The sequence below is a fragment of the Oncorhynchus nerka genome, linkage group LG19 (genome assembly GCF_034236695.1).
Source record: "Oncorhynchus nerka isolate Pitt River linkage group LG19, Oner_Uvic_2.0, whole genome shotgun sequence".
Classification (NCBI taxonomy): Eukaryota; Metazoa; Chordata; class Actinopteri; order Salmoniformes; family Salmonidae; genus Oncorhynchus; species Oncorhynchus nerka.
In genome coordinates, this window is record NC_088414.1 from 21,031,141 (window position 1) to 21,056,180 (window position 25,040).

The 25,040-nt window shown below is 44.7% G+C and overlaps 1 protein-coding gene across 1 annotated transcript in view; it reads left to right on the forward strand.

Annotated features, from left to right (window-relative positions):
• The window catches only part of LOC115146911 (pappalysin-1-like), a 128,149-nt gene that overhangs the window by 92,754 nt on the left and 10,355 nt on the right, over nt 1-25,040 (forward strand). Inside the window, 7 exon segments of the mRNA XM_065004782.1 lie at nt 4,014-4,197; nt 4,310-4,511; nt 4,736-4,937; nt 6,149-6,296; nt 8,344-8,459; nt 14,864-14,935; nt 17,122-17,220. Of these exon segments, the coding sequence (XP_064860854.1) occupies nt 4,014-4,197; nt 4,310-4,511; nt 4,736-4,937; nt 6,149-6,296; nt 8,344-8,459; nt 14,864-14,935; nt 17,122-17,220 (1,023 nt within the window).

Below are 25,040 nucleotides of genomic sequence, written 5' to 3' on the forward strand. Positions count from 1 at the left end.
CACACAGCCAAGACAACACAGGAGTGGCTTCGGGACAAGTGTCTTAATGTCCTTGAGTTGCCCAGCCAGAGCCCAGACTTGAACCCGATCGAACATCTCTGAAAATAGCTGTGCAGCAATGCACCCCATCGATGCTGACAGAGTAGTTAGAGCGTTGGACTAGTAACCAGAAGGTGGTAAGTTCAAACCCCTGAGCTGACAAGGTACAAATCTGTCGTTCTGCCCCTGAACAGGCAGTTAACCCACTGTTCCTAGGCCATAATTGAAAATAAGAATTTGTTCTTAACTGACTTGCCTAGTTAAATAAAGGTAAAAAAATAAAAAAAGGGGGTTCTTCAATAAAAAGTCCACAACATTTTTGGCAATGTTGGCCATTCTACCATTCTGGCGGATAAAACTGCATACTTTTGCTGGTAGCTAGCTAGCTACTGAAGTTGGCAAAGCAAATGTAAATAAATTGCACTAAATGAACACAAAAATAAAGTTCTAAAACCAAGAAAACTATAATATACCTCCTCCATCTCCTGTAATTTGAAAAAAGTGATATTGTAACGATTCTCCTCTTCTGAGGAGGAGTAGGAAGGATTGGACCAATATGCAGCCTGGTATGTGTCCATGTTAATATTTATTTAAACTGAACACAAAAACAAAATAACAAGAGAACGAATGAAAACGAAACAGTTCTGTCTGGTGCAGACACAGAGACAGAAAACAATCACCCACAACTCAAAATGGGAAAACCAGGCTACCTAAGTATGGTTCTCAATCAGAGACAACGATCGACAGCTGCCTCTGATTGGGAACCGTACCAGGCCAAACACAGAAATACAAACATAGAAATCAAAACATAGAATACCCAACCCAACTCACGCCCTGACCAAACTAAAACAGAGACATAAAAAAGGAACTAAGGTCAGAACGTGACAAATAAGAATTGAATAATATAAAAAGAAATGCTCAACTCTCCCTCTAAACTCATAATCTCGATCCAACAATGTCATCAAGCCTCTCAACACCTCTCAAACCCCCATAATGCTCTTTGTGGCACAATCACAAAACAACTCACTAGGTTTGTTCTCTGATTCTAATTCTATGATTGGATAGACAACATGTCAGTTCATACTGCAAAAGCTTTGATTGGTTGGAGGACGTCCTCCGGAAGTGGTCATAATTACAATATATGTATATGGAAGGTGGTGAGAACAACAAACTTCCTAGGTTTTGTATTGAAGTTAATGTAGCCAGAGGAGGACAGAAGCTAGCTGTCCTCCGGCAACACCATGATTTGATTTGTATCTCTTTTAGTCCCCATTTAGACTAATCCTCCAAGAGTCCTTAAACATTGAAATACAATTTATAATACAAACACATTTTCACATATAACACACTATTACAAAATACAGAATATACTAACATAATGACCCAATAAATACTCAATCTAAAAAATATTTATTCTTCATCTACTATAGTCCCACAACATTTCTATGTATTATATTTAAATGGTTTTAAAATTATGTTTACATTTATGCATTGAAAGGTTTATGGTTTGCTCAGTTAATTTATTCAATTTCTTTATTGCTTTAAATGTAAATGTACTTTTGCCTATTTCACTTGATTGTGCTACCCCAGAGATTGCCGTTGAGGCTACTGTAGGCTTTCATTGCAAAACAGTGTATTTTAATAAATTATTTGGTGACATATGAATATATTTAAAAGGGTAACTTTTTTAATGTTTCACTATTTTTTTTTTTTTTAAATTTCACTGAGGAGGATGGACCCCTTCCTCCTCTGAGGAGCCTCCACTGATTTCAGTTGTTGTTTTTTATAAATTAGCAAACATTTATAAAAAACTGTTTTTGCTTTGTCATTATGGGGTATTGTGTGTAGATTTATGAGGGAAAAAACTATTTAATCAATTTTAGAATATGGCTGTAACATAACAAAATATGGTAAAAGTCAAGGGGTCTGACTACTTTCCGAAGGCACTCTATATGTAATTCAAGTCTGGACCAGTCTGAAATCTGGACATTTACCCAAATACTGGGTTGGCAAAACCATTTCTTCTTTCTGTAAAAAAATGTTACTGGAAAAGACAGCATCACAAACACACTTGACACACAGACGACCCTGAGATTCCATTTTCACTTTCGTGTCTTGATATACAATATGACCTTTTGGTCATCAAATATAGAGTGGCTTAGAGAGGAACGGTATGGTACCTACTGTGTCTGCATGTGTCTGCGTGCTTGCGCTGGTGCGTCTACATGTGTGTACCTATATACAGTGGGGCAAAAAAGTATTTAGTCAGCCACCAATTGTGCAAGTTCTCCCACTTAAAAAGATGAGAGAGGCCTGTAATTTCCATCATAGGTACACTTCAACTATGACAGACAAAATGAGAAAAGCAAATCCAGAAAATCACATTGTAGGATTTTTAATGAATTTATTTGCAAATTATGGTGGAAAATAAATATTTGGTCAATAACAAAAGTTTATCTCAATACTTTGTTATATAACCTTTGTTGGCAATGACAGAGGTCAAACGTTTTCTGTAAGTCTTCACAAGGTTTTCACACACTGTTGTTGGTATTTTGGCCCATTCCTCCATGCAGATCTCCTCTAGAGCAGCGATGTTTTGGGGCTGTTGCTGGGCAACGCAGACTTTCAACTCCCTCCAAAGATTTTCTATGGGGTTGAGATCTGGAGACTGGCTAGGCCACTCCAGGACCTTGAAATGCTTCCTTTGAAGCCACTCCTTCGTTGCCCAGGCGGTGTGTTTGGGATCATTGTCATGCCGAAAGACCCAGCCACGTTTCATCTTCAATGCCCTTGCTGATGGAAGGAGGTTTTCACTCAAAATCTCACGATACATGGCCCCATTCATTCTTTCCTTTACACGGATCAGTCGTCCTGGTCCCTTTGCAGAAAAACAGCCCCAAAGCATGATGTTTCCACCCCCATGCTTCACAGTAGGTATGGTGTTCTTTGGATGCAACTCAGCATTCTTTGTCCTCCAAACACGACGAGTTGAGTTTTTACCAAAAAGTTATATTTTGTTTTCATCTGACCATATGACATTCTCCCAATCTTCTTCTGGATCATCCAAATGCTCTCTAGCAAACTTCAGACGGGCCTGGACATGTACTGGCTTAAGCAGGGGGACATGACAGAGGAGCCTCTTAAAGAAGAAGTTACAGGTCTGTGAGAGCCAGAAATCTTGCTTGTTTGTAGGTGACCAAATACTTATTTTCTACCATAATTTGCAAATAAATTCATAAAAAATCCTACAATGTGATTTTCTGGATTTTTTCCCCTCATTTTGTCCGTCATAGTTGAAGTGTACCTATGATGAAAATTACAGGCCTCTCTCATCTTTTTAAGTTGGAGAACTTGCACAATTGGTGGCTGACTAAATACTTTTTTGCCCCACTGTATGTTCAGATGAAGTCTGTCCAGCGGCTCTTTTGAATATCACCGTTCGCTGAAGCGAAAGGTGCCAACATTCCTCCAAGTTTGTGTTCTGACCACATCATGCTGTAATGGGATCAAAACAAGGCGTGAATACATCCTCCCTATGTGGAGTTGGAAGAAAATGTGTTCGGGATAATCCCCAGTGTACTAGTTCCGGTGAAAAGTATAACCCTCCCCTCATTCTAAATGTGTTTTGCATTAGGATGATATGACCGTTGATGGATATCATGATCTGAAATGGTTTTTCATCAGCAGTTACCTGAGCCGCTTACAAAGCCCAGTCAGTTAAGTGCGTGACATTTAAGAACCGCTTGGCTCTGTCCAGTTACAACGGCTTGTTGAGCAAGCTCTAAATTGACAGACATATTTGTGTGTCATTGCTCTCTCTGTGTGAGTGTGCGGTATGTACCATATTGGGTGGGGGTGTGTATGTGTCTGTCTGTGTTTGCATGTGTTTGTGCGTGTGCGTGTGCGTGTGCGTGTGTGTGCTGCTTGCATCCATGTGTGTTGTGCCAATTTTAAATTGTCTCCCCTCACTCCAGTCGGACTCAACAGTGACCATCACCTGTGCAGATGGAAAGTGGAATAAGCAGGTGTCGTGTGAGCCAGTAGACTGTGGCCTACCAGACAAGTACCACGTCCACCCAGCCCACTTTAACTTCCCAGAGGGAACTACTTATGGCAAGAGGAGTACCTTCCAGTGCAGGGAGCCTGCCCAGCTTGTAGGTGAGATACACTGTCTCAACACACACACTGTCTCATGGCTAACCAGATCTTTTTTTACATCTCGTATACTGTATATTGTTCTCTGTGTTCAACTATTTGTCCCCCCCCCCAGGTTCTAACAACACCCTGACGTGTCTGGAGGATGGTCTGTGGTCGTTCCCCGAGGCGCTGTGTGAGCTGCGCTGTCCGGCATCGCCCCATGTGCCCAACGCCATGCTGCAGACCAAGCGCTGCAACGACACAGGCCTCAAAGTGGGCTCCCTCTGCAAGTACAAGTGCAAGCCGGGCTACCACGTCACCAACAAGCCCAAAAGGTATCCGACCACCCATGTTTTCCATTTGGGGTCAATTCCATTTAAGTTCAGTACAAATGACTGGGTTTGAAATGGAATTGATCCAAATGATCCTGTCCAACTCTTGATCTTCACCTTTCCCACCATTTCGACATGGAGCATGTCTTTAGTCTTTGTCCTCTCAATTCAGTTCCACTCAACTCAACCCAACATGTTTTGTCTTGGTCTTCATCTGTGGTTGTCAGGCGAGCATTTAAGCGTCAGTGCACGGAGGACGGCAGCTGGCTGGAGGGGGCGTGCGAACCGGTGACCTGTGACCCTCCGCCCGCCATCTTCCACGGCATGTACCAGTGCACCGACGGCTTTCGCTTCGACAGCACCTGCTGGATCAACTGCCCCAGAGCCAACCACACGGTGAGACCGCTGCACACCGCTCCATGCAAGCAGGTCTGTCTCTCTCTACTCCGCCGCTCAACTGTCTGTCTGTGTTCGTTGGGCTTTCTGTCAATGGGCCTTTTGTCTGTCCGTCTATCTGTCTGTCTTTGGGTCTGTTTGACTTTCTGTCTTTTGGGCTCACTGTCTGGCTATGGGTCTGTCTGTCTATCTGTCCGTCTGTCTGTGAGGCTGTCTATCTGTCTGTGGGGTCGTGTGCTTTGTACGTCCGCGGAACTGTCCATCTGTATGTCTGTCTGCGGAACTGTCTATCTGTGTGTGTTTATGTTTACGTGTGTCTCTAGTTGGTTGGCTAGCTGTCTGTCTGTCTGTCTGTCTGTCTGTCTGTCTGTCTGTCTGTCTGTCTGTCTGTCTGTCTGTCTGTCTGTCTGTCTGTCTGTCTGTCTGTCCATTTGTCTGTCTGTCAGCTGTTCGCCTGTATCTGTTGTCTTTGTGAAGTGTGAGAGAATAATGTGTTAGGCAAGGGGAGATATAATGCACAAATGTGGAAGAAGGTACAGTAAATATGCACTATTTTTACACATGCACTTTCTCACATATTCACAGTGTACATGACACTCACACAAAATGTATTGCCCTTGACCCGAGGATCTCTCTGTGTGATAGCCTTTGATGCAGTGGTGTGTAGATTAGCATGTCCCGGTGTGTGTGGCTGTATTATAATGAGAGGATCAGAGGGTGTTAGGATCTCCAGTGTTAGCATGTACAGTATGATTCGTAGACAGAGGAGATTACCCCTCTCTCACATTCTCTTTCTCTCCGCCCCCTTTCCTCTCTCGCCTACTGTCTCCTCTCTTCTCTCTCTCTCTCTCGTGCGCTCCCTCCCTCGCTCTCTCTCTCTCGTTCTCTCTCTCTCTCCCTCTCTCTCTTTCTCGTGCTCCCTCCCTCGCTCTCTCTCTCTCTCTCTCTCTCTCTCTCTCTCTCTCTCTCTCTCTCTCTCTCTCTCTCTCTCTCTCTCTTACCCTCCATCAGTCCCACTGAAGTAGCACAGCCAGTTATTAGAATGACATTGATTTTCAAAATAGTTGTGCCACAGACAGATAGAACAATGTTATAACCTCTCTAATCCTCCTTCACTACAGGCTCCAATTATCATCATGTTTCATGGTAGTATTGAAGGTGGTTCTCAATGTCCTCGTTGTGTGTGTGTGTGTGCGTGTGCGTGCATGTCTGTGCCTGCGTGTGCGTGCGTGTGTGCGAAGCAGGGGCCCAGCACCAATGTGATCCGTTGTAGGAAGGACGGCAACTGGACTGGTTCCTTCAAGCTCTGTCCTCAGAGCAAGGGACAGTGCTCTCTACCTCAAAACCTTAACCCTAGCATACGAGTCAGCTGCAAGAAGGGACATGGAATAGGTCTGTATATGCACTATGTGTGTGACATAGTAAAAACCATATATTATACACTATGTTTGTCAGAATATAGAGCATCACTAGGGACCAGAGTAATTCCTGGTCCTAAGGTTAAGTTACATTCCGGGACCTTGACATAGAAAATATGGGACGACAGTTAGCATAGCGGTTAGAGCGTTGGGCCAGTAGCCAAAAGGTCGCTAGCTCGAAATCCCTGAGCAGGTGAAAAAACTGTCAATGTGCCCTTGAGCAGGGCACTTAATCCTAATTGCTCCCGGGTCACCTTTGATAATGGCTGACCCTAGCCATGACCCCACTTTTCAAGGGTGTCTCCGGTGGAGTAGGGAAATGCAAAAAACACATTTCCATTTCATACATGCGTATAATACACACTTGTACAAACAGGACAAATAAACTCAGCAAAAAAAGAAACATCCTATCACTGTCAACTGTGTTTATTTTCAGCAAACCTAACATGTGTAAATATTTGTATGAACATAACAATATTCAACAACTGAGACTTAAACTGAACAAGTTCCACATACATGGGACTAACAGAAATGTAATAATGTACACAAAGGGGAGGTCAAAATCAAAAGTAACAGTCAGTATCTGGTGTGGCCACCAGCTACATTAAGTACTGCAGTGCATCTCCTCCTCATGGACTGCACCAGATTTGCCAGTTCTTGCTGTGAGATGTTACCCCACTCTTCCACCAAGGTACCTGCAAGTTCCCAGACATTTCTGGCGGGAATGGCCCTAGCCCTCACCCTCCGATCCAACAGGTCCCAGAAGTGCTCAATGGGATTGAGATTCGGGCTCTGCGCTGGCCATGGCAGAACACTGACAATCCTGTCTTGCAGGAAATCACGCACAGAACGAGCAGTATAGCATTGTCATTCTGGAGGGTCATGTCAGGATGAGCCTGCAGGAAGGGTACCACATGATGGAGGAGGATGTCTTCCCTGTAACGCACAGAATTGAGATTGCCTGCATTGACAACAAGCTCAGTCCGATGATGCTGTTACACACCGCCCCAGACCATGACGGACCCTCCACCTCCAAATCGATCCCGCTCCTGAGTACAGGCCTCGGTGTAACGCTCATTCCTTCGACGATAAATGCGAATCCGACCATTACCCCTGGTGAGACAAAACCACGACTCGTCTGTGAAGAGCACTTTTTGCCAGTCCAGTCTGGTCCAGCGACAGTGGGTTTGTGCCCATAGGCGACATTGTTGCCGGTGATGTCTGGTGAGGACCTGCTTACAATAGGCCAACAAGCCCTTAGTACAGCCTCTCTCTTCCTGAGCACTGATGGAGGGATTGTGCGCTCCTGGTGTAACTCAGGCAGTTGTTGTTGCCATCCTGTACCTGTCCTGCAGGTGTGATGTTCGGATGTACTGATCTTGGGCAGGTGTTGTTACACGTGGTCTGTCACTGCGAGGACGATCCGCTGTCCGTCCTGTCTCCCTGTAGCGCTGTCTTAGGCGTCTCACAGTACGGACATTGCAATTGATTGCCCTTGCCACATCTGCAGTCCTCATGCTTCCTTGCAACATGCCTAAGGCACATTCACGCAGTTGAGAAGGGACCCTGGGCATCTTTCTTTTGGTGTTTTTCAGTAGAAAGGCCTCTTTAGTGTCCTAAGTTTTCATAACTGTGACCTTAATTGCCTACCGTCTCTAAGCTGTTAGTGTCTTAACAACTGTTCCACAGGTGCATGTTCATTAATTGTTTATTGTTCATTGAACAAGCATGGGAAACAGTGTTTAAACCCTTTATAATGAAGATCTGTGAAGTTATTTGGATATTTACGAATTATCTTTGAAAGACAGGGTCCTGAAAAAGGGACGTTTCTTTTTTTGCTGAGTTTATAACCACCCACCAAGTTAGTATTATTATTATTATTATCATCATCAAATAGATCACCCAGTGGATATTAATTAAAGTGTTGTTTTCTAAATAGAATAAAACCTGATTTGATGTGTGAACAGTTTGTGCAGACACTGATGATATCGTTGGGTTTGTTTTGTAACACACACACACAGGTGAGGAGTGTGAGCTGACGTGCAGGGACAATAACAGCGACGTGGTGATCCTGCTTAGCAACATGACCGCAGACAGCATGCGCAAGGAGCACTGGAGAAACCCACCCAAAGTCAAGGTGTGTGTGTGTGTATGTCTGTTACAAGTATCACAGACATACTTCACAAAGCACTGCTGCTCATGATCCTTCCTATTAGGAATTTGACACTGCGTGTCTATATCCTGGTAATATTATGAACTACAGACCGAGCCATTCCCACCTACTGTCTCTCTGTGGCCAAATCATCTTGGGTGGCGACAACGGAAAACACATCATATTGATAGGAACAGAGAAAGACAGACAGACAGACAGACAGACAGGCAGGCAGGCAGGCAGGCATGCAGGCAGACAGGCAGGCAGGCAGACAGACAGACAGACAGACAGACAGACAGACAGACAGACAGACAGACAGACAGACAGACAGACAGACAGACAGACAGACAGACAGACAGACAGACAGACAGACAGACAGACAGACAGACAGACAGACAAAGACAGTATGGGACAACAACATAAGAGGAACCCTCTGCGAGAGTTCAATCAAAGAAAACAAGTTGCAGTGGACTCTGGGACATGAAGTGTTGTACTGCCAAACCTCGGTGTAGTCCAATACCACCACCACCCGCTACAGTACACCCAACTTACAGTCAGTTAACCTTCTACTACTAGGCATATCCCAACACAATTAACCAATGCGACTTGGAACAACACAGTCAGATCCCAGCCAGTCATCTCTGAACTCATGTGAACCCACAGCCAGCGACGGGGCCAAGTTGTAAAAGCTCAAAAGTGCCGTGTCGTCAGTAATCACTATAATTTTTGAAACGACCCCATTACAAGCCTTAATAGCCTGGTTTGATTTAGATATACCTGACAGGGCTATTGTATTGAGTCTGCACTGATTGCCTAAATTGGCAGCTGCGATTGCAAAAAAAGGGTGGGGGGGTCAGTTTACAGAAGCGTACTGTAAACGTTGTGTAAGCTTTGTCCCCCCCGTGCACGTAATTCACATGGAGAGTAATGAAATACACTACGATAAGAACCATAATGACGTTGTTGTCTCGAAATGTATTTGTCGGTGAATTCCACCGCCTCCTCGCTTCATTTTACTTGATTTAAGTCAATGGGACTTAATTATTCAATTTCAGTTAAGTTATTTTGAAGGTTTTTAGCTACAGTTGGATGGAGGTGGACCATAAATAGGGCCAGGGGCTACGCTAGCCAATGAGGGTCTTGGGAGTTAGGATTGAGAGCGTTATGTTTTTCGAGTGGTGTTTTGTTTTCATTACAAGTCGCACTGAGTCAGCCATTTGTGGCAGTGCGGGGGAAATAAAATGATCCGTTTGTAATCGATTTGTGTAATTGATATGATTTATACGCTGGTGTCATGTGAGTCTGGAGACGAGGCGAAAGGGGGAAAGGGAAACAGAATTGATGGAGCATAGAGAGGCTACATGAGGGTTGGATGAGGTGAAATCAATATAGGCTGTTCCAGTGTGCTCAGCAGTGTATACTGCCGCTGCTTGTACCTCTGTGCCGGCACATCAATGCAATCAATGCATGTCAATCAATGCGTGTGAATTCCAATTCAACCTGTTCCACCTCTTTGGCTACCTGACAACAACAGGACCCCCCCCCTCTAGAATAAAAAATATCTCAACTTTGTCAGTCTGGTTGTGTGCAGCGGATGACTACTCAGTCTGGTTGTGTGCAGCGGATGACTACTCAGTCAGGTTGTGTGCAGCGGATGACTACTCAGTCAGGTTGTGTAAAGCGGATGACTACTCAGTCAGGTTGTGTGCAGCGGATGACTACTCAGTCAGGTTGTGTGCAGCGGATGACTACTCAGTCAGGTTGTGTGCAGCGGATGACTACGTTGTGTGCAGCGGATGACTACTCAGTCAGGTTGTGTGCAGCGGATGACTACTCAGTCAGGTTGTGTGCAGTGGATGACTACTCAGTCAGGTTGTGTGCAGCGGATGACTACTCAGTCAGGTTGTGTGCAGCGGATGACTACTCAGTCTGGTTGTGTGCAGCGGATGACTACTCAGTCAGGTTGTGTGCAGCGGATGACTACTCAGTCTGGTTGTGTGCAGCGGATGACTACTCAGTCAGGTTGTGTGCAGCGGATGACTACTCAGTCTGGTTGTGTGCAGCGGATGACTACTCAGTCTGGTTGTGTGCAGCGGATGACTACTCAGTCTGGTTGTGTGCAGCGGATGACTACTCAGTCAGGTTGTGTGCAGCGGATGACTACTCAGTCAGGTTGTGTGCAGCGGATGACTACTCAGTCAGGTTGTGTGCAGCGGATGACTACTCAGTCAGGTTGTGTGCAGCGGATGACTACTCAGTCTGGTTGTGTGCAGCGGATGACTACTCAGTCAGGTTGTGTGCAGCGGATGACTACTCAGTCTGGTTGTGTGCAGCGGATGACTACTCAGTCAGGTTGTGTGCAGCGGATGACTACTCAGTCTGGTTGTGTGCAGCGGATGACTACTCAGTCTGGTTGTGTGCAGCGGATGACTACTCAGTCTGGTTGTGTGCAGCGGATGACTACTCAGTCAGGTTGTGTGCAGCGGATGACTACTCAGTCTGGTTGTGTGCAGCGGATGACTACTCAGTCAGGTTGTGTGCAGCGGATGACTACTCACTCTGGTTGTGTGCAGCGGATGACTACTCAGTCTGGTTGTGTGCAGCGGATGACTACTCAGTCTGGTTGTGTGCAGCGGATGACTACTCAGTCAGGTTGTGTGCAGCGGATGACTACTCAGTCTGGTTGTGTGCAGCGGATGACTACTCAGTCAGGTTGTGTGCAGCGGATGACTACTCAGTCTGGTTGTGTGCAGCGGATGACTACTCAGTCAGGTTGTGTGCAGCGGATGACTACTCAGTCTGGTTGTGTTCAGCGGATGACTACTCAGTCAGGTTGTGTGCAGCGGATGACTACTCAGTCAGGTTGTGTGCAGCGGATGACTACTCAGTCTGGTTGTGTTCAGCGGATGACTACTCAGTCTGGTTGTGTGCAGCGGATGACTTCTCAGTCAGGTTGTGTGCAGCGGATGACTACTCAGTCAGGTTGGCCTTCAGAACTGATGGCTCACACCATGGGACATCCAGCTTGTAAATTAAAGTGTCAACTCAACCTGAACACACTTCTGGAAGCCCTATCTGGAAATCCACCCTGGTGTCTGCAATTGATTGAATCCTGGCCTTATAAGGGTTTTCAAATGAGTGATGCGTAATATGCCTCCTATCTCTAATCAAATGAGTGATGCGTAATATGCCTCCTATCTCTAATCAAATGAGTGATGCTTAAAATGCCTCCTAACTCTAATCACATGTGGTCCGTACCACCTACAATATTAGAAAAACTCAATAGAAGACTGATTACGGGAAATAGAGTTGCATAAGTAGAGAACTATCAAATGTGACTGATGATTCACTAATAACCCATGATTAGATTATGTGGTAGTATTCTCATGTCATTTTACCGTCAAATCTTTATCGTGGCGCTACTCTTGAGTCACTGTTAAAAATGCAGACATTTTTTTTAGAACGCAGGCTGAAATCCACTTTGCATTTCCATATGTGCTGAGCCAGGGGGTTTAGTCTCTTCATCACTTATAGTGATGTATCACCCTTCCGACCCATTAGTTTGGGGGTTTGACCCACTTAGGCTACCATACTCCTCCTCTCTCTCTCACTTTCTGTAGCTCTCTTTTCTTGCATCAGCAGAAATTACACTGCTACATTTAGAATCAGTCATTTCTGTGTGAATAATATCTATTAGAGACATGACCTCACCATGGGATCTATTTTGGTGTGATATCATTGCACGTGGGGCAGGTGCTTGGGCGAGGATCCCGTGCACGGGGGAGGGGGGCCACGGTTGTGGATTATTTTGATTTACGGTCATGCCTAGCGGGTCGGTCGGTGACATCATCTTATCGAAAGTGGCCAGCAAAAAGTTTTACAACTAAATCTCTCTAGCCCCACCTCCCAGCTGCAACCCCCTTTGCAGATGTAGAGGACATGTACCAAAGTTTAGCCAATCTTACTATGGTCATCCTGCCTGGGGGGAGTCTATTTGACCACCCCCCCACCCCACTTAAGTGAGCTCACCCACTTCACAGAAGCGTGCTGGGAAAGGAATGTGGTGCTGCCCAGCATCCAACTGTCCTCAATTGCTCTGTTGTTCTTTCTCTCTGTCCGACCGATCCCTCTCTCTCTCTGCCCTCTCTCCCTTCCTCTTTTTTTCCGCCATTGATTTGCTGACGGCACTGAAATGAAAAATACCTTAGTTTGCAGCAGTGAAAAGGCGTGTCAATTCGTGTGTTATTGGGACACGGCAGGGCTGGGAAAGAAATGAGGAGGTCAGCCAGTCCTTTGCTGTGGATGGCACTTTTGGTCCCGGTCCACACTGGTTTTACTGCATGTACTGGACTGCCTTCGTCTTGGGACATCACGTTACCCTGAAAACCCTCTCATCTCACACAGACAGACCCTGCGGAAGACAGATATTCTTTTATACACTCTCAGCCCGCATAACATTTTTATTTATCCGTTATTTTACCAGGTAAGTTGACTGAGAACACGTTCTCATTTGCAGCAACAACCTGGGGAATAGTTACAGGGGAGAGGAGGGGGATGAATCAGCCAATTGTAAACTGGGGATTTTAGGTGACCATGATGGTTTGAGGGCCAGATTGGGAATTTAGCCAGGACACCGGGGTTAACACCCCTACTCTTACAATAAGTGACATGGGGTCTTTAATGACCTCAGAGAGTCAGGACACCTCTTTAACATCCCATCCGAAAGACGGCACCCTACACAGGGCAGTGTCCCCAATCACTGCCCTGGGGCATTGGGATATTTTTTTAGACCAGAGGAAAGAGTGCCTCCTACTTGCCCTCCAACACCACTTCCAGCTGCATCTGATCTCCCATCCAGGAACTGACCAAGACCAACCCTGCTTAGCTTCAGAAGCAAGCCAGCAGAGGTATGCAGGGTGGTATGCTGCTGGCAAACGCACATACACGGAGACACACAGATACGCACACACAGACACAGGCACGTGCGCACACACACACACACATTACATTAAAATCCCCTCAGAAGCCCCCTAGAACAAATGTGTGTATTTTATGTATCCAAGTGAGAGCAGACAACGAAAGCAAGAGAGCAGATTCCACACATACTGTGGAGATATTTGAGAACACGTTTCGTACTCAAATCTCCCGGGGCCCTGGTATGAAAGAGCACCTTTATACAGTATAAGGATCAAGTTATATCATGTCAAGTAGATATATTCAGCGATCTGTGGAGGGGTAATCCATCAAAAGCAGGCTTCACCACCGTTGAAAACATCCATTCATTTATTCATATGGAAAAATACCATGAACTTCGCACTTCCTGAATGTGGAGTGAGTTAAGGTAACAACATAACAAGAAACATAGTCGATCCACTGGAGTGTTGGCACCCTGCCCTCCCCACAGACCAGGATGTGTCACAATGTGTGTTGTCCAAATAGGCACATGTATTGTGACGAGAGAGAGGAAAAAAAGATTTATGACAAAAGTTGTTCGATTTTGGTAAGCTGGTAACGTTGGAATGAGGCGGAGGCATGACGTGGTTGAGCAGGATAGGTCTAAGTCGGCTTCAGTCGCTTTGGTAAAAGCATCCCGTTGTAAGGTATTTCAAGTTGTTTGACCTGTAGTAGAAGCACTTGCTGCAACCTACCTTTGTGCAAGTGAATCGACTCGGAGTGAAATGTGCTCGTGGTTGTGATCAGACGTCACTGCGAGCCGGATCTGTTGAAACAAGACACAGAGGTGGCAGACTTCAAAGAGCCAACCGACCACCATCAGACGTGTACTATATCGTCCTCTCTAGCTTCATGACAAGTTTATACTGTCAGCCATTGACAATATCAATGTTGCCTTATATTGTATAAAGAGATATTTACTCTATCGGTTCCAGAGTTAGGCGGTTTCTTTTTTGGGTCATTTTTTTTTCACCCAACTTTTAACCTAAATCCAATGACATGGTGACATTTCGTGTTGATTTCACGTTGAATTTACAGTAGTTGACAACTCAAATGTAAATCAAAACTAGATGTCTGTGCCCAGTGGGTAGTCTTGCCATATGACTCCTTGTTTAGGTTTGTGTGGGTTCTGGGGACAACGCAATGATGCATTAACAGCATGTGGCAACAACATGCCATTCCACATGAACTACTTTCACTCCACAGTCTGATATCGAAAGCAGGAAAAATACTTACCCCAAAATCATGACTGGTACTACTACTACTACTTTTTCTAATGACCAATATGTCTATAATATCCATCCTTACAACTACATCTCCCCTATCATTTCTATTGATTTAATCAATACATTTTATTCCACAGCTCACAGATTGACGGTAGAGGTATTTTGAGTGTCTGAAATCCTACTGACTTTTTTCCTTTTGTCTCCTTACAGAATATAGTGTGTACAATGGGACTGAAGTGGTATCCACACCCAGAGGTGCTCCACTGCATCAAAAGATGTGATGTAAGAACTTCTATGAACTTTCTGAGAATAGTAGTTTATCTATGAGATAAAGGTTTTGCCTGAGATGAAATATATGGGCTAAGGGCCTAATCTGTGTGAGAGGATGTGAGGGAAGGACTTCACCTGAGTTGTAGGAAGTGGGGTCATAGGTTTGCATGAGAGGGAGAGAGGTAAGGGCTTCAACCAGAGAGGACGAGGTGAAGCAAGAGGGTCCACTCCCATCCAAATCTGTCCATGTGATAATACAGCGATAAGCAGACTAATAAGAATACCGATAAGCAGACCATATGCCTTCACCACTCCCATTGTTAGGGCAGAGACCATCTTGTCATTAAATACAGTATCTCTGATTCAATTGCGTGAGAGGAAGTGAGGTAAGAGGACGTGCCATGCGTCATGGAGGCCAGTGGTGATGATGAGAGGTGTATGAGGAGTATAAACACTGTCCCGGAATGGGATTATAACCAGTGCCTCTTTATGTATTTTGCAATGTATCCTGCTATTTTCTAAATGTTATCAGATCAGGCATCACTTTAAGTTTCCAGATATGTAGCTTTTTCAATTTGTTCTACTCCCCATGGAGTTTGTGCAGACACTAGCCTGGCGGGAGCCGTCAAGATTTAAAGATACACAGATACAAATACAGACATAGATACACACACATATACGCAAGCACACACACACACACACACACAGTTCTGAACACATTGCCCTGAATACACTGCCAGCCAGCTTAGTGAAGTAGCAAGCTACCTATCAGAGAGACAAGCCTTTTAACAGCAGGTGAGCTCATTCGGGAGAAGGTTGAAATATAACATTGTTTCAGAGCATGGGTAGCTAATTGTTCTCTCTGGGGAGATGCTCTGCTCCAGTGACGTCAGTTACCGTGGATACCGGCACAAGCGTAGAAGCCAATTAGTCAGGTTTGATTCATGTTGTCTCCAAAATGAAACACTTTACCCACATGGGGACCTGGCTCTGTTTCAGAGCATCCCACCACTAGAGAAGTGAAGCAGGAAAGAACTGATACTGGGTTATAGTAGCCTAACACTTTGTCTACACACCCTATGTAGCTGATATTGTAGTATGCCAATATTTTCAGAGTATGTTTAATAAAACTTGTTCTTTCCTCTTTTCCAAAATATATATTTATCGCAAAACTTCAATTAATATCCCAGGCGTTTATTTGCATCAATCACTGAACACAACCAGCACTTATTAGAGACAGGCTTCTATTTGAGCAAGGTGTCTATTTCCTTAATACACACAGCTTACATTTTCCCCCCCTACCTTGCAGTCTAGCCCTCTTCTGATCCATCTCAGACAAACGGTGAATTTGGACTTTTGGTAAATTTTTTATGGTTTATTTTTTCACCCTTCTCTCACTTGTAGTGGATCAATTCCAAAATGCCTGGCTGTTGCCTCGCCCATTTTTTGCTCTGTGAATTTGATCATGGCTAGCTTGCATTTGATGTTGTGTTTTCTTTCTGGTGGTGTCATTGCAACGGTGATAACAAATATGCAAATCACCGTGGGAATATCAGAGCGGTGTCCATGGTAACCTCATAAACAATTCATTTAGACCGGGCGTTTATTTGAAACAGGCATTTATTTTCTGAAATGTGTGCCGATGCGAGGCTATAAAAGGTACAAGCGGCGTTTCATTTAAGTTGGTTAATTTTACTGTGATATATTTTCAGTTTATCGTAGTAAAGAAAGTATTCACCCTCTTGGGATTATTCACCCTCTTGGTATCATCATCCACACAGTTTAAGCCAATTGGATAAACCAGGAAGGGTAGGGCGGGGCTAGCCTCATAAAGCACATGATTAGAGTGTTTCTTAGCCTCATATAGTTTATGGTGTACTCATGTTTACATGTCTAGACCTCCCGCGGCTTAAAAAGTCACATTGGAAGAGGTAAACATTTTGTACTGGATTAATCAGCAAATCCAGAACAAAACCTAAAAAATGTCACTGGGTGAGGTGGGGACAAGACAAAAAAACAATACAATATGAATCAAATCCAACTTGAATATAGAGCACTTAAATGGGGTAATCAAATACATCAGAGAGAATCAGTGTGGTTCTCATCTATGTTGTCCATATGTGTATGTACAGTACACTGTCTAGGTTGTTGATGATGTCCTGCCTCTTATTGTCTCCTCTTGTTTGTCTCTGTCACAGCCGTTCATTGGAGACAATTACTGTGACTCGGTCAACAACAGAGCCTTCTGTAACTACGACGGAGGGGACTGCTGCCACTCCACCGTCAAGACCAAGAAGGTGAGTAGTATAGAACACCTGGACCGGGATTCACTAAACCTTCTCAAGACAAAAGTATCTGCCTTTTGAAATGGTTTAAGATAAGTTAACACAACAGTTAAGTTGCTACTCCTTAACAAAGTTAATGGGAATGATCTTAAATGTATTCTTACGTTGTCACTGTGGCTACTGAGTCATTTGAGTCATTCGTTTGTGAACTTATGCTCGCTGACATGTCTTTCTGATCTTGACATTTTGAAGATAAGCAACATTAAGCTTCCCTTTTCTATTGCACATTGGCAGTGCCTTATCAGTTGGTGTTCATGATTGTCCCTTGCTAGATGGTTGAGGTTGATATTTTGCCTTTCTCTATGATCCAGACAAGGTCCCCTTCTTTGTTAATCTCTAGCATGGTGTGTGTGTTGTGGTCTGTTACCCAAGCTGTGTCTGGCTCTCTGGGTTAGAAGTCTGTACTGTAATCTGTTTCTCTGGCTCCTTATGCTCCTCTGTGTATCTGGCTGGGTTTTTACTGTAGTATGTGTATCTGTTTGTCTCTCTGTCTGGCTCATTTTGCACTGTAGCATGTGTCTGTCTGTCTGGCTCGTTTTGCACTGTAGCATGTGTCTGTCTGTCTGGATCCGGAGTCTCTTCATTTCCTGCTGGGAGTCGGCCCATGTGTCCGCTCTCCACAGAGTCCAATCAGAATGTGTGTGATTGCTTCCGTTCCACCTTCACTGTTCCTCCCTCACTATTCTAACATCAGCGCTCCACAGTATCAGAATGAATCAACGTTTTATCCTCACAGTTCTATACTCCCCACCTTTCCACTCTTTCTGTTCTCTTAGACTCCTCCACTTTTACCTATTTCACTCTTCCTGTTCTCTTAGACTCCTCCACTTTGACCTATTTCACTCTTCCTGTTCTCTTAGACTCCTCCACTTTGACCTATTCCACTCTTCCTGTTCTCTTAGACTCCTCCACTTTGACCTATTCCACTCTTCCTGTTCTCTTAGACTCCTCCACTTTGACCTATTCCACTCTTCCTGTTCTCTTAGACTCCTCCACTTTGACCTATTCCACTCTTCCTGTTCTCTTAGACTCCTCCACTTTGACCTATTCCACTCTTCCTGTTCTCTTAGACTCCTCCACTTTGACCTATTCCACTCTTCCTGTTCTCTTAGACTCCTCCACTTTGACCTATTCCACTCGCTCTGTTCTTGTTGTTAAAAACAAAAGGTTTATGGCTTCTGTTGTGAAACCAACCTGGTAAAATGTAAAGTAACTAGTGAGTCAAAAACAAAGAGGCAAAACCTGAGGGGGGCGGGGTGTATGCCGAAGCCATTGAGTAACCGAAGGAGAGCACGCGGAGGGTGGGGGAGGAATGTCCTAGAACAGGCTCTAGGTCTATGGGAGCGCTCATGTCACACACTTAGTCAACATGGGCTGTAATATTAGTACTGGTTCATTCAATGTCACATGGCTGGTGTCAATGATAAAACACACTTTTAAACTCCGATGGCAACGCACAGTTGTCTATGAACTGCACATGTACTTCAGGTGACTTTCGGCCTCTGTTGGCCTTCAAAACGCGTTGGAAGGCTGTGTGATTATAATGCACGTACAGTGTATTCAGAAAGTATTCAGAACCCTTTTCCCACATTTTGTTACGTTACAGCCTTGTTCTAAAATGGATTAAATCATGTTTTCCCCTCGTCAATCTACACACGACACCCCATAATGACAAAGCAAAAGCCTGTTTTTAGAAATTTTAGCAAGTGTATTAAAAATAAAAAAGGAAATATTACATTTACATAAGTATTCAAACCCTTTACTCTGTACTTTGTTGAAGCACCTTTGGCAGCAGTTGCCGACTCGAGTGTTCTTGGGTAGGACGCAACAAGCTAGGCAAACCTGTATTTGGGGAGTTTTTCCCATTCTTCTCTGCAGATCCTCTGAAGCTCTGTCAGATTGGATGGGGATTGGATGGGGAGCGTCACTGCACAGCTATGCTATTTTCAGGTCTCTCCAGAGATGTTTGATCGGGTTCAAGTCCGGGCTCTGACAGGGCCACTCAAGGACATTCAGAGACTTGTGCCAAAGCCACTCCTGCGTTGTCTTGGCTGTTTGCTTTGGGTTGTTGTCCTGTTGGAAAGTGAACCTTTGCTTCGTTCATCTTTCCCTCGATCCTGACTAGTCTCCCAGTTCCTGCAGCTGAAAAACATCCCCACAGCATGATGCTGCCACCTCCAGGCTTCACCGTAGGGATGGTGCCAGGTTTACTCCAGAAGTGACGCTTGGCATGCAGGCCAAAGAGTTTAATCTAGGTTTCATCAGACCAGATGTTTCTCATGGTCTGAGAGTATTTAGGTGCCTTTTGGCAAACTCCAAGCAGGCTGTCATGTGCCTTTTACTGAGTAGTGGCTTCCGTCTGGCCACTCTACCATAAAGTCCTGATTGGTGGAGTGCTGCAGAGATGGTTGTCCTGCTAGAAAGTTCTCCCAACTCCACAGAGGAACTCTAAAGCTCTGTCAGAGTGACCATCGGTTTCTTCGTCACCTACCTGACAAAGGCCCTTCTCCCCCGATTGCTCAGTTTGGCTGGGCGGCCAGCTATAGGAAGAGTCTTGGTGGTTCCAAACTTCTTCCATTTAAGAATGATGGAGGCCACTGTGTTCTGGGGGACCTTCAATGCTGCAGAAATGTTTTGGTACCCGTCCCCAGATCTGTGCCTCGACACAATCCTGTCTCGGAGCTCTACAGACAATTTTATTTTGCTCTGACATGCATTGTCAACTGTGAGACCTTATATAGACAGGTGTGTGCGTTTCCAAATAATGTCCATTCAATTGAATTTACCACAGGTGGACTCCAATGAAGTAGTAGAAACATCTCAAAGATGATCATTGGAAACAGGATGCACCTGAGCTCAATTTTGAGTCTCATAGCAAAGTGTCTGAATACGGTATTTATTTAATTTTTTATAAATGTGCAAACATTTATAAAAAAACGTTTTTTAAAATCAATTTTAGAATAAGGCTGTAATGTAACAAAATGTGGAAAAAGTCAAGGGGTCTGTATAGTTTCCCAATGCACTGTACCTGTGATTTTAAAAAAGTCCTACAAACAATTGTAAGCTGCATAATATTGAGGTTTTGTGGTTAGTGTCCTTGGATACCGAATACCAGACACAGACAGACAGACAGACAGACAGACAGACAGACAGACAGACAGACAGACAGACAGACAGACAGACAGAGAGACAGAGAGAGAGAGAGAGAGAGAGAGAGAGAGGATTGGGTCCGTCTCTAGGAGCGTGTCTCTGAACGGTGGCCATTTCCGCTGAGCCGCAATGATAAGAGGATCACCTGGGCTCAAGCCCCAAAGCCAGGCGCTACTCCCAGGCATTCAGCCTTTTGAAGCAAACACTTCATCTGGTATTTCAAAAGTGACTTCCCTGGAAATGGTTAGGATTTGGGAAAGATAGAGAAAATTGCTCTGAAATAACTGATCATAATTTGATTTATCGGCTGCCATGAGCGAATGGCTAAAGAGGTTACCGGAGTTAAAGAAATGAGAAGGAAATATATGGAGGAGAAGTGGGTCTGACGTGAATGTGAGATGTGAGAGGCATGAAACATGGGAAGTGTTCTAATTTCTTATCAAGAATGTCATGAAATAGAACATGTGGCATCCAAATTCAGTAGAAAGTCTGAAAGACACATTTTATTCCCTCATCTGACTTTGTGAAAACAGTCCGGACCTAAATGGTGTTGCCTTTGAAAAGTACTGTACATATTTATTTCATGCAGAGGGACTGTGTTGTTGTATAGAGCTTGTAGACGTGTAGCTGGCTTTAGTTGTTTTAGCCTTCAAGATGTGGTTGGTGTTCCTGCGAGGCAGAGCTCACTCTCCTCCGTCTGGTCACCCCAGCCAAAACAGCAACAGAACACTTAACTTCACTTTCACCTGATTATCATTTTCTTAAAGGAACACATGGCCACCAGCCCAGAGGCTTGCGTAAGCACTCAAAAACAAAACAACATGACACAGACAATGACACATAACTCTCAGACCTCTTTTTACGACAGTTTCTGTCCATTCTGCCCACTCACTGGTGACACACAGGCACAGTCAGTCACACACTGTTTTTCTCCTTGTGGGAAGTTAGTGTTGTTGTTTCAGCCACAGGCAGAGATTCCATCCCTTCAGGTCTGTTAGATGTAGCTTTGTTTTGTCTGGACCAGTGATAGTCAAATAGGGACCCAGGACCCATTCAGGCTTGCTAGATTTTATTTTTTTATTTTTTTTATTTCGCCTTTATTTAACCAGGTAGGCTAGTTGAGAACAAGTTCTCATTTGCAACTGCGACCTGGCCAAGATAAAGCATAGCAGTGTGAACAGACAACACAGAGTTACACATGGAATAAACAATTAACAAGTCAATAACACAGTAGAAAAAAAAAATGGGCAGTCTATATACAATGTGTGCAAAAGGCATGAGGAGGTAGGCGAATAATACAATTTTGCAGATTAACACTGGGGTGATAAATGATCAGATGGTCATGTACAGATGTAGGCTACCAGTGTGAATATAGGTGCTGGGAATATAGACTGTCTTAGTTAAGAACAGAGATTTCAACCCCATGTATCTAGGTCCTGTCACTCAAGCACTCAGGTTAGTGTAGAGACCCCATTGGATCAACTGAATGATAATCCCCCCACCCCCCCATACATTCACAAAAGGGTGTTTGTATTACTTAGTGAGCTGGCTGGGATTGTTGTGCTGGTCTGACTATTCTGTGTCTGTCAGAGGTCAAGGGAAACCACCCCCACTGCCAATCTCTCCACACAACCTCTACTTTCTCTGTTATTCCTTTGGACATGCCACCTTACCGCCATGGTTTATTTCAGTGATTGCACTGCTCTAAAGGGAACACCACACACAGAGAGTGATGAAGTGAGCAGTATGGTATTGAAGAGTCTTGCAAACCACACTGTGGTAATAGAGAGAGTCCCCGGAAAGGCTCTGGAAACCACACGCACGCACGCACAGGCACGCACGGGCACGCACACACCACACACGCACGCACACACACACACACACATACACACACACACATACACACACACACACACACACACATACACATACACACACACACACACACACACACACACACACACACACACTCACACACACACACACAGACAGAGTGACACAGTATCATGCCACCAGTATTTACCACCACAACTTGTTGTGCCTGTGGGGGCAGTGACTCAGCTGGAATCCTACTCAGGGTTGTTGTTCCTAGCGCTGTGACACAGCACATGATAACAAAGCCCTGCCAGCTTACTGAAGATAACATCAGAACACCCCCTCCTCCACTTCTCCCCCTCCTTCTCTCCTCCAGGCAAAACCTTCCAGCTTAATTTCCCCCCATTCTTTTCTGTTCTTTCGTGTGAGCGCAATAACCGAGAGAGAGAAGAAGGGGGAGGGGCTAAAGTACTTCCCCGCCACCCCGTGTTTGTTTTTGTTCCTTATCTCCACTTTTCTCTTTCCCCCCTTCTTTCTTTCTCCTGGAGATTTGCATATTAAGGAGTTCTGGATGACTTGCTGTGTATTATTCTGATCAGGGACTTTGAAGGTGCGAGGCAGGCTGCACAAAAGGTCACCACAGGATCCCCCCTAATGACTTCAAGCTGTTGGCAGGCAAAGGGGGAGGGAAGAGGGATGAAGGGAGGGTATGGCTGAGACTGCCTGCCTGCTTCTCTGCCTGCCTGGCTTGGCCCTTTACGGTTCTCCCAGAACCCCATAGAAGGAATTCCTATTTAGGAAATGGGAGCCACCAGGCAAAGCAACCCTCCCTCCTCCACAATCATACTGTGGCTGTTTGTTTTTGCATTGTGGACTGTGCCACTTTGGTGACTTAAATGACCTTTTTTGGAGCTCCCCCACCCCACGCCTACACCTTTTCATTCCCTCCATGACCCATATTCTTGTTTTCCCTGTGTCATTATTGCTCTGTTTGTCTCCTTCCAGTTTCGTAGAACTCTACCATTCCATTGGTTGATTCACTGAGACAGGGTGTTTTGCTCCTCTCCCAAACATGCACTTTGCAGCCCGTGTTTTTCTCTAGACATCGCTACGAGTGACTGCTGCCGTGTTTACATTTACTCTAACTTCTACAAGTTCCACCAGGGAGAAACTTCCAACAGACGTACCTTTTGAAGTTTAACGAAAATGTTGATACACCAAATTAAAGAGAGAAAAAAAATGCAGCTAAATAAATATGTCAGGCCAGGTGAGGTTCGTTCCGTGGAAATGAATGACCTGTTTTGTCGCTCTGCTACATTTCTACTCAAACAAACACCAATTTAGACTGACACATCACACCTTCACAAAAAGGTCATGACTGAGTCAATTTGAACAAAAACAACCGACATATGTTTTCTCTTAGTTCTTTGGGGGTTTTCATACACTTTCTATTGTTTCCCATGGAAATGACCCTCTCAGATCTTAAAGGCAAGAGTTCAACCAATTACCACACAGTGCAGTGTTATTGTTCTGGGATTCTGCATCTCTTCTATAATCCTATCAAGATTGTTCAGTTTATATCAAGCAGTAGTGATTGACTCGATGACCTTGGAAGTGTGGAGAGGGCAGAAAATGTTTCCTGTTTGTTGACTTGGGGGATTTTCCTTTCACACCCGATGATGCACCTGAATAGGAAAAAGTGTATTTATCCGTTATTTATTGGCATAACTATTTACTCATCTGAGAATCAGATGATGGACATTCATTACTGTGTCAATGTGAGCTGTACATGTACATAACAGGCAGCTGACAGGCTCAGAGTAATGGCTGAAACAGAATCAATGGAATTCCCATGTGTTTGATACCATTCCATTCATGCCATTCACACTGTTATTTTGAACCATCCTCCCCTCAGCAGCCTCCTGTGATTTACATTCACCAAGCAGGATAATGGAAAGAATATGCAATTCAGGCAATAAAAAGGCCAGCTCATCCATACTGGTCCTTCCTATGTGTCTCACCTTGTTTGGGGCTAGGCTGCAACTACACAAGGTTCCACGGTGCCCCTTACTCTGGATGCCTCGAAACCTGGAGACGGATCATTCTGGGAAATGACATGATTGCATAGAACACAACTACTTGGGCAGTTCTATTGTGAACCATTGCTCAGAAGAGATAGACTGCTGTCAGTTCCTTTCTCAATGGAAGCTCTGAGCATCACTGAAGTGTCTTTGATTAAACCATCTTGTGCTCTCAAGTCCTTGGGCATCCAGCCCTATCATGCCCCATTCAGTTTCCCTGCGGTCACAGCGTATATTGGCTAACTGCATGTAGAGAGTGTGCTGCATCAACAGCTCTTATTTTTAAATGTCTGAGGGCAACCGAGTTTGACTTCGGCTCCCTGTGCCAAGACCCTGCCAAGGCAATTAAGGGAAGAGAAGCAATGGCGGGGGCCCAGGGCCAGGGCCCAGCAGGTACGGAACCAACACTTAATGCTTGCCGACCAATTCTGGTCGGCAAGCATTAAGTGTTGGTTCCGTACCTGCCTTCTTTTTATAAGACTTAATTATCAACGTATGCCTTTGCTGCCACGCAATGTTTACAGCAATAAAACCCCATCCCTAAACGAGCAGCTCAGGCCTTCCAAATAGTTTCCTTTAATACTGGTCTTAAAGGGGGAAGAGAGGAGGCATCGTATGGACCAGGAGTGGGGGAGAGTAGGATGGAGGTATGGAGGGGATTGTTGAACAAAACAAGCTTCTGGGAGGTGGGAGGATGGGGGAGGATGGGGTTTCTCCACAGCTGAG